Source organism: Heloderma suspectum, chromosome 6 (assembly GCF_057233095.1).
Source record: "Heloderma suspectum isolate Gila_16-S chromosome 6, 16-S_ref, whole genome shotgun sequence".
NCBI lineage: Eukaryota > Metazoa > Chordata > Lepidosauria > Squamata > Helodermatidae > Heloderma > Heloderma suspectum.
In genome coordinates, this window is record NC_139463.1 from 82,515,385 (window position 1) to 82,525,988 (window position 10,604).

Below are 10,604 nucleotides of genomic sequence, written 5' to 3' on the forward strand. Positions count from 1 at the left end.
TAATATGATGACTTGCTGTCCGTATTTTGCCATTTTTTAAAATGAAATTTTATTGATTTCTTTTTAAATTGTACACTGTTTTAAATAGGGATGCAGCAGGGAAATTTGTTTGGTTCACATTTTATTTTTATTTATTAAATCTTTATCCTGCCTCCCCCCCCCCCATGGTGTTCATTCCCTATGCAAAAGCAAAAAGGGCTGTAACTAGGGATGCAAGGGAGTGGGTGTGAGCATGTTGCCTCCCCCAGACACAGTCGATCCTACAGAGGAGAGGTACTTTTGCCCCACCCTCGCCAGTCTTCTTTTTGCAGTTCCATAATCTTCAACAAAACAAAACAAAAAGGACAAGGTCCCCAAATAGCAGTATCAGTATAAATGCTCCTGGTTAATGATACTAGTCCTGTAATCTTCACCCATAGAAATAAAAGGAGATAATTGATTCCATTCCATGTCATGAGGAAATCCAGGGCTGGAGGTGGTTGCAGTTGTTTCGCCAGTGATCTTCTAAGCATGCTGAGTCAAACCTGAAAAGTAAGGAAGTTGGACAGATGGTTAATGGCAGCTGGCTGGCTGCCATTATGTTCATGGGTCAAGAAGGGGCAGGAATGGTGGGTGGCATTTTAATTTTGTGGTGTTTATATCATACAAATGGAACAAGGTGTGTGGGACATTCACAGATACCTCTAGCTAAAGCAAATCCGGAGGAAAAGTTGAGAATCCCCTTTCAGCAACACCCCCCAAACCAATGTAAACTCAGTGGATTTCTCACACCCCAATAAGTCCTAAAGAAATGTATGAAGTATTGTTAATAAGAAAAAATGGATATACTAATGCAGATGTAAGCATTGGTTCTATTCTTGAACCTGGGCCCAGGAAGAGGGTAAAGACAATTTTGAAGAGGATGCATTTCATTTATTTATTATCTGGTAAGGGATGGGGACAATGATAGAGGGATTTTTGAATGGGAGAAGATAAGGGATTGGTTTATTCAATGCCTGGGTATTTTCACTGAAATTGAATTTTGGATTGGTATTTTCACAAAATATTGGTATTTTCACAGGACATTGGTCCTGATGCCTTAAAACCTGAAGGTTTCCTTTCCGTGTGTGCTATAGTGTGTGATATCTGATCACCTCCTTCTTTTCCTTAATCTCAAATCTGTAGTCTTTTAGACAGTTTTTGCATTTCTCAAGTAATCACTGCCTAGGACAGGGGAGAGCAACCTCCAGCCTGTGGGCCTTATCAAGCCTGTGGGCCACCCCAATCTGGCCTGCTTGAAGTCCCTCTGCTCCCTAAGCCCTGCCCCCTATCCTGGGGTTAGGAACCCATGTTACCTCCAATCTCTGGAGATAACAAAAGGATTTTCACTGTGTGTCGCTTCCCCTCCCAGGATTCCCCTGCACGCTGCTGAGTCCCTTCCCATGGTGCTCTCAGCCCAACTACGACATGAATGTCAAGGAAAGGAGGTGCCCAACTTGGCCAGAGCTTGCAGGACCTGGTCTTGCAAGCCCCTGTCAAGTTGCTTTCTCTGTGCAGAGAGAGGCACAGAGCTCTGTGCCTCTCTCTGCGCAGAGCAAAATAAAAGCAACAAGGAGGTGGAGTGGATTGGATGATGTCATGGGTTGGGGCAGAATTTCGGGTGGGTCGCCACCCCCTTGATATCATTAGGCCCATTAGCTTGCTCTGGGGAGCAATCAGCCTATGGATCAAAATAGGTTTCCCACACTTGGCCTAGAAGGAAGTAGAGATGAGGTGGGGCCAGATATATGAACCTACCAGTAAGGACAGGCTTTCTCTTCCCAGTTCTCTGTCTCTACCTTCTACTCAGTTGAACCCTAGAAATCTGCTGGCTTCTAAAGTTTTCAAAAAGAAAAAAAATCACCCATGGAGTTGATCCAGAGCTTGGCCTAAATTATATATCATGAGCTCAATATAAAAGTATACATATCTATTGAAAAAAAAAGTCCTTGTTTAAACATTATCTCAGGATAGAAAAACATGCCCCACTCTCATCTGTTTTTATATAGCTGGCATCACATTTAAATTAAATGATGTCTACATTGGCAGCATTGAGAAGCACGCCGTGGATCTGTGGTCCTGATCAATTCTTCATTGGCATGCTAATACTATTCACTTTCTCCCAGTCCCTCCAAAACACCACACATCAAACAGCAGACCTTCTGCCTTTCTGAATACCACAGACTCCCTCCCGATACTGACTCTGACTAACTCAACTGTCAACTGTCACATCTTAACTGTCATTTCCCAACTGCTCTTTAATTCCACCTAGCTAGAATCCTCAGCCAATCAGAACTGAATTTACCTGATCCAGGCTCCATCTAACAATATTCAAAGAAATTGTCTCTCTTTCCCCCTTGTCACTAAGCAACTACTACACAGGCCTTTGACGATAACAAAGCAGATACACTGTAGTCTGACAGAGGCCACACAAAGTAAACATTACATAACAATAACTGTTATATGCAGGGCATTTCTTCACAGCCTGGCATCACATTAAACTCACAGCATGGTTTCTCTATCTAATGGACTCAGGTAAATGGTAGGAATAAAGGTAGGAGGGTGGTATGTGAGAGATGCTCTCCTTACATGGTGGAAGAACGCATTCACACCCCTCCACTCCAACACAATGATGGTGCTTAATGTGGACCAGATGCTCCATGGGAATCATTTTTCTTTCAGTGCCCCTAAGGAAATGAATTGAAATGAATTGGGCATTTCATATCTGTGATTAAACATTACCAGTATTTTTAGCACTGTTTTGTGGCTTTGCCTCTTCTTTTTCTTACTGGACTGTACAGAGAAAGCAACTCGACAGGTGCTTGCAAGACCATTTTGTATCATATGATATATTGCCCCCTTTGTTTCGAAGGGGAAGAATAAATTGAAGTGGGTCTCCTCCATACTGTATGGCATTCACACAGAACTCCTCAATCACTTTAAACATTGTTGGTACAGGGGGGTTGAGAGAAAACTTAGCCCTCCAGTGTGTTCAGACTACACCCTCCAGTCTTGGAAACTATGCACCAAGTCTAAGCTTCCAACACTGAATTACATCTTCCAGAAATCTAACAAGTACTTTTATTTCTCAGTGACTAGTAAGCCATTTATTTATCTGTTTATTTGTTTGGTTCTAAAGTCCACATAATGCTTTTCAGATCAAACTCTTACGAGACCTTGTCATATATTTCCTGGAAGGTGAGTCATTTGGAAAACAAACAAACAAACCTAGCCCTAAACTTTCTCCAAAAGCAATCTGAATCTTGGTGAACATTCCATGACATCTCACCTGCATCACAAAAGGCTAGTAAGTGTTTGGATGTCAAGATGAACAACAAATTGTGGCAATCACCATTCAGTATATTACATATTAAAACCTTAGGTACCCTCTAGTTCCCATTTACTCATGCTACAACAACAACAACAACTTTAGCTGGTCAGACTCAAAGCATGGGGGAGGGACAGGTGTGGGCATTTCCCAAAACCATTTTGAGGAATCACCCAAAGACAAATGGGATTCCCACCCAGGTGCAAATTTGAGGCATTTTGTGCAGTAATCAGTGTGGCCGCACTACCACAGTGCATGATCTCTCTCTCTCAGTCATTCTCTCCCCCCCCGCCCCCGTGTGTGTGTGTGTGTGTGTGTGGTGTTCTTGTCTGAAATAAATCCCACATCAACATCTCTAAGCTAAAGCTAGGAGCATTTTATTATCATTATCATTATTATCATCATTATTATTATTTGGTAATATACAAGCACAATTTATCTCCTTTACCACCACATCTTCTGCCTATTTAATTGTTATGCAAGCAAACAAGTGTAAGTTATAAAACACAAATGTAAATAGCATCATTATAGGAATGAAGTATAAGGTAGTGAGCTATTGGAAGAAATGAACACAAACTGAACAAGTACAATATACATGGATATTTGGGTTGCATGAGAAAGCTTAGGGTTCAACTGGATCAACTGCACTGGCGGAAGTGGAATTCCCCACTCCCTCATTTCCATGGCAGCCCCTCCAGACCCCTGGAAATACTACAGAGACCCTGCTGAATAGGTTGTGCTATGGTGTGTATGGGGAAGGAGGGACACCCCCCCCCAAAAAAAAAAAAAACAGGCAGAGGGACTTTCTGCAAGGGGGGTCTTTCTATAGCTAACATAGAGGTTTGGCCATCAAAAACCAATTTTCAGAGTTTATGGTTAAGGGTATAATATTGTTCAAAAATTACAAGTGAACATTTGCAGTTTACATGAATCATTAGAGAGAGAGAGAGAGAGAGAGACTGAAAAAAAAGGTGCATAATACAATGCATTTTGGGATTCAGGCTACCAATAATATACCTATTTGAATAATACAGGTATTTTATTTGGTATTAGAGGAATGAAAATTATAGCCCATTTCAAACTATATGAACACATGGAGGAGGATGGGGGGGGGCTGTGTGCCCAACTTCCACACATTCATAACAAGGATTTGAAAGACACTCCCCACACACACACACTAACTCTTCAGACTTTGTGTTTTGAATACTTGGAGATGAGGCAGGCTGAATCCTATGCTTAACATGCTTCTGTCTCAAATGAGTTGCATTGATTTTGTTGTCTGGTTTTATTATTTCATGTGTTGCCATTGTTTTTCTTGTTTTTCTTTGTTATTTTTGCTATGGTCAATGGCCCAAACAAATAAGAACAGGATTCAGAAAGCTGTTGGGGTGCATATCATTACTTATGCTGAGGAATCAAAACAAAAGGCAGCTAAACTGGCAGAGGTCAAGAGTTATAGGTTACCAGTTCAAGCTATTAGTGTGAGATATACCAAAGGATCTGAAAATTCCATTTGTGATGGATTAGTCTGTATGGGAAGCCCAAAAGATCCCTGATCATTGTAACATCAGTCTAATGTTGTTTGTACTGCCCCAGTAACATTGACATATCTCAGGTGTATGATAAGTAATAACTAGGGATGTGAGAGAATTCTCCCACGGATCTCGGTGAGGCCAAATGCCAGTGCATTGCCCCCCCGAAATCCATGGCGGAATGGCCTGCCACCCCCCCCGCCCCCCACAGATCCCCCTGGGCTGAGACTTACCTGGGGCAGATGTTCCAGACGGCGGCGGCTCCAGCAGCGGCTTCGGCGGCAGCGGCGGTGGCAGTGGCAGCTGGTCTTTCAACCGGCTGCCACCGCCGCCATTTGCAGTCTGGTTGCTTCTGTTGTTGTTGGTTTTTTTACATAGATGTGATAGGCTACGTAAAGATTTATGTAGCCTATCACATCTGGGTTTTAAAAAAAAAATGCATATGCAAATGGCGGCGGCTATGGCCGCCGCCATTTGCATTCCTTATTTCCGCCGTCTTAGTCTACGTAAATATTTACATAGACTAAGATGGCCAAAAATAAGGAACACAAATGGCGGTGGCCGTAGCGGCCGCCATTTGCGTACGCGTTTGTTTTTTTTAAACCCAGACGTGATAGGCTACGTAAGTCTTTACCTAGCCTATCATGGCTGAATACAGGGTACATTTGCATCCCTGCTAGCCAGCGGCCGGATGTCCGGCTGCTGGCGGAGCCAGCCGGTGGCTCCACGGAATCCCCGCGTAGCAGAGCCGGCCGTCAAGGATTCCTGGGGGGAGGGATGGAGTGCCTACCCCCCCATCGAGGATTCTGGGGGGAGGGACGGAGCACCTCCCCCCCGCCAGCGGATGCTCTGACTGGAACAGGTAAGTGATTCGTACATCCCTAATGATAACAAATGCTAGACATGGGGATGCCGTATCTGTGTGGAAGGTAAGGGGTGTGTGTACAGGTAAAGATGTTATTTATGCAATTGTGTGTTTGGAGTGTTATTCCTTTTATTTGGGTGAAACTGTAAGACCTATCTTAAAAAGAGCACCTGGGTGATATTCAATATAATGAAATATGTCCAAGACCTTGGTCCTTTCGTATGAGGGAGAAACATGTTGGCAGAGCAACTTTAGTGAGGATCTCTGTGCTAGCAATTGAACAGAGACTCCAAAGGAGAAAGATTAAGGAGGCAATGTTTATTGATTAGCTGAAACCTGATACCAATGTAAAGGATGAAATTAAACAAGCCATGATTTTTATTAATGTGACTTGATTGGCTGTTGAATACAGATGCTGATTTTTAATCTTTGTTTCCCTCTCTGGGGTTTGGCCTGTTCCTCACTGGTTCTAGATAAGTTTATAAGTGGTATTGTAGCATACTCTTACTTGTGACCAAAGCAGGTGTTTTATGCCAAAACATCTTGCATTTTAAAATCATATATATATATATATATATATATATACACACACACGCACGCACGCACGCACACGGGATGCAATATTTTTGGTCATTTCTTTTGTTTTGCAGTTCTGTGTCATGTGCATTGCATTGCCTAAATATCAGTTTATTCAAACAAATACACTGAATTGACCAGTAAGCCCATTGCAATAAACCTAAGTCTCCGTTATGCTCTCATTACTAAGAAACAAGCCCTGCAAATAGCCCATACCTGCAAAAGCCTTTCCTGTTAAGGAAGTGAAATGAGACTAGCTTTTTGTAACACTATTTACATTATGAAATTGATTTAATGCTTGTATCCTACGTTAGTACTACTTAGAGTATACCCATGGCAATAAATGGGACTTCAGTTCAGTACCAGCTCCCGCTTTTTCAGGGCCCTTGGGCAAGGCACCCTCAATGGGCTTCCTCCCTTAGTGAGTCTACTTTCTCACTACCATTGTCACCAGCTGGTCTTGCTCCTCACCCTCTTTCTCATCATTGCTACCACTTGTTTCTTTGAGAAGCAGAAAGTCAGGGGAGCAAGAAGGTAATGGCATCTACTGCTCCTTCTTCTCACCACCACTGTTGTCTGAGCCAGAGTGAGAGGCAGGTGAACAAACAGGTTGCAATGGTGAAAAGGGAGAGCAAGTTTGTGGGGCTTCTGTTAGTGGGCCTCTGCTGGGATATGGGCCCTTGGCAGGTGCCCAACCAAGCCTTGGCATGGGCTCTGCTTAAGTTAGACTAGCACTGGATGCAACCTTTAAGTGATATATATGATTAGACTCTCTACCCTGAGTGGAGGGAAAGAAAGAAGGCAATATAAAAAAGAAATAAAACTTCACTTTGATTAATGAGGGTATATATGTATATGCATCCATGGATATACAACTCTTAAAACTATCACTTGTTGTTGTTGTTCAGTCGTTAAGTTGTGTCCAACTCTTCCTGACCCCATGGACCATAGCACACCAGGCCTTCCTGTCCTCTGCTCTCTCCCAGAGAAAATTATAATTACTACATTACTTAAAACTAGATAATAGATAGCCAAATAAAGGAACTGACTGCATTGCAAACTATTGTATCTGAGGTGACACGAGGTGACTTAGAAGTTATATCTGTAATGTTATATTAGTGCTAGCTCACTAACACATTAAGAAATATCACTTAATCTTGGACTCCTCTTCATGTGATGAACATGATTATATGAACCAGGCCCTAGAATACAAGGTGTTATATAAGAAGAACTCGGACATTAATTACAAGATTTATGCTTTCCCTATCAAGCTTTGCCAAGCTTTCTTCACATCCTTGTTGCGTAAAGTATATATAATAGGATTTAAAAGTGGTGTCAAGATACTATACATCAATGGGACCAGCCTTGCATTAATTGATGAATGAGTGGAAACAGGTCTTGAGTAGGTAAAGATGGCACTACCATAGTACAGAAGAACCACAGTGAGATGGGAAGAGCAGGTGGAGAAAGCCTTCTGTCTCCCTTCTGAAGAACATGTTCTTAAAATAGTAGAAATGATGTAAATGTATGAAAGAAGGATGCTTAAAAGTGGTGTCCAAGCCATGAGCAAGCCAATATAAAGCAAGAGCATTTGATTTAGGGAGATGTCCCCACATGACAGCTTCAGCAATGGTGGAATGTCACAGTAGAACGCATCAATTCGGTTGTCACCACAGAAAGGCAGCCGGAATGCATAGACTGTGTGTACAGCGGAGTTGAGGAAACCACCAGCCCAGCATGCTGTGGCTAGTTGGAGGCAAATATTTCTGCTGACAATGAGTGTGTAGCGCAGAGGGTTGCATATGGCAACATAGCGGTCAAATGCCATCACTGCCAGAAGGAGGCATTCTGTGCCCAAAAAGGAGAAGAACAAATATAGCTGGAACACACAGCCCATGTAGGAAATGTTGCTTCTCTCTGAGACCAGATGATCCAGCATCTGGGGGATCGTTGTGGTAGTGTAGCAGATATCAAGAAAAGAGAGGTTGCCAAGGAAGAAATACATGGGGGTTCTGAGCCTTTTGTCCAGTGTAGCAATGATGATGATGAAAGTATTCCACAGCAAAGTGAATAAATAGATAATCAAGAACCCTCCAAGGAGTATATTATGGATGTCCTCCAGAGTTGAGAAGCCCAGAAGAATAAACTCAGTCAATTCAGTCTGGTTTTGCAAATCCATGTCTCAACCATAAAGATGATAGTATTTCTGTACAGGGGGAAAAAATCAAGTAGTGTTGCATTGGCTTTAATTTCTAGAACATTTTTTATTTTATTTTTAATATTCAGATCATAAATGGTAAAGAAACATCACATACTCACATGCATATTAAACAACATATAATCTCATTGACCCCTTCATGGATCACTGCCTTGTTGTGGAGAAGGGGCTTGCGTAACTCAGTGAAGCCATAAGCTATGCCGTGCAGGGCCACCCAAGACAGACAGGTCATGGCCAAATGTAGTCCACTGGAGAAGGAAATGGCAACCCACTCCAGTATTCTTGCCAAGAAAACCCCATGGAATGTATCACAAGGCTAAAAGATATGAAGCAGGAAGATGAGCCCCTCAGGTCGGAAGGTGTCCAATATACCGGGGAAGAGCAGAGGGAATATCCAAGTAGCACCAGAAAGAGTGAAGCGGCTGGGCAAAAGCCGAAAGGACACTCAGCTGTGGATGTGTCTGGTGGTGAAAAGAAAATCCGATGCTGTAAAGAACAATATTGTTTAGGAACCTGGAATGTCAGATCAATGAATCAAGGTAAGCTGGAGGAGGTGGTCAAACATGAGATGGCAAGATTGAACATCAACATCTTGGGAATCAGCGAATGAAAATGGACAAGCATGAGTGAATTTAATTCAGGTGACCATTATATCTACTACTGTGGGCAAGAATCCCTTAGAAGAAATGGAGTAGAACTCATAGTCAACAAAAGGGTGGGAGAAGCAGTACTGGGGTACAACCTCAAAAACGATAGAATGATCTCAGTATGAATCCAGGCAAACCATTCAACGTCACAGTAATTCAAGTCTATGCCCCAACCACTGAGGCTGAAGAAGCTGAGGTTGATGGGTTCTATGAAGACCTACAACACCTTCTAGAACTAACACCAAAAAAAGATGTCCTTTTCAACATAGAGGATTGGAACGCCAAAGTAGGAAGTCAAGAAATAACCAGAATAACAGGCAAGCATGGCCTTGGTGTACAAAAGGAAGTAGGACAAAAGCTAATAGAGTTTTGTAAGGATGTAAGAAAGTCACTTACCTTGCCCGAAATTTGATTCATGGTGGGGGGAGGTGCTCAGTCCCTCCCCACGAAATTCTGGCCGGGGTGGAGGCGTCCCGTCCCTCCTGCCGTGAATCCTGGCTGGCCAGGAATGCAAATGGCGGCGGCCCCCAGAAATTGGTGGGGAAATTCTCTGAAACCCCCCCCACCCCCCCCGGGATGGGACTTACCTCTGTCGAATGTCCCTCTCGGCGGCAGGTCCCGGGGGCGTTTCGGCGGCGTTTCGGTGGCCGGTCTTCCGACCGGCTGCCGCTGCTGCCATTTCCCAGTAAAGTTAAAAAAAAAAAAAAGTGATAGGCTACGTAACTATTTATGTAGCCTATCACGGCTAGATTTTCAAAGTCAGCCATGATAGGCTACGTAAATCTTTACATAGTCTATCACGGCTGACTTTGAGAAAAAAAAAGCGCGTACGCAAATGGTGGCACCCATGGGTGCTGCCATTTGCATTCCTTATTTGGGCAGGGGTAGTCTACATAAATTTTTATGTAGACTACCCGTGCCCAAAATAAGGAACGCAAATGGTGGCACCCATGGGTGCCGCCATTTGCGTACGCGCTTATTTTTTTTTTCAAAGTCAGCCATGATAGGCTATGTAAAGATTTACATAGCCTATCATGGCTGACTTTTAAAATCTAGCCGTGATAGGCTACGTAAATCGTTACATAGCATATTACTTTTTTTTTTTTTTTTACAATTTACTTTTTTATTTCACGGTTGGGGAGACGGGGCGCTCCCCCCTGACCAGAATTTCAGCCGGGAGGGGCAGGGTGCCTCCTCGCCCGCCAAGAATTTCAGGGTGAGAAATGGAGTGCCTCCCCCCCCCACCGAAAACAGCTGCGGGACCAGGTAAGGGAATTTCATCCATCCTTAGCCAAAATAAGGAACGCAAATGGCGGTGCCCATGGGCGCCGCCATTTGCGTACACGTGTTTTTGTGTGTGTGTGTGTTTTACTCAGCCGTGATAGGCTACATAAATATTTGTGTAGCCTATCACGGTATT

The 10,604-nt window shown here is 43.2% G+C and overlaps 1 protein-coding gene across 1 annotated transcript; it reads right to left on the reverse strand.

Moving 5' to 3' along the window:
• Positions 1–7,571: 7,571 nt before the first annotated feature.
• Positions 7,572–8,498, reverse strand: LOC146341509 (olfactory receptor 5V1-like). The gene has a single exon (XM_084807502.1). The coding sequence runs from the start codon at positions 8,496–8,498 to the stop codon at positions 7,572–7,574; it is 927 nt and encodes a 308-aa protein (XP_084663628.1).
• Between the last annotated feature and the right edge of the window lie 2,106 nt (positions 8,499–10,604).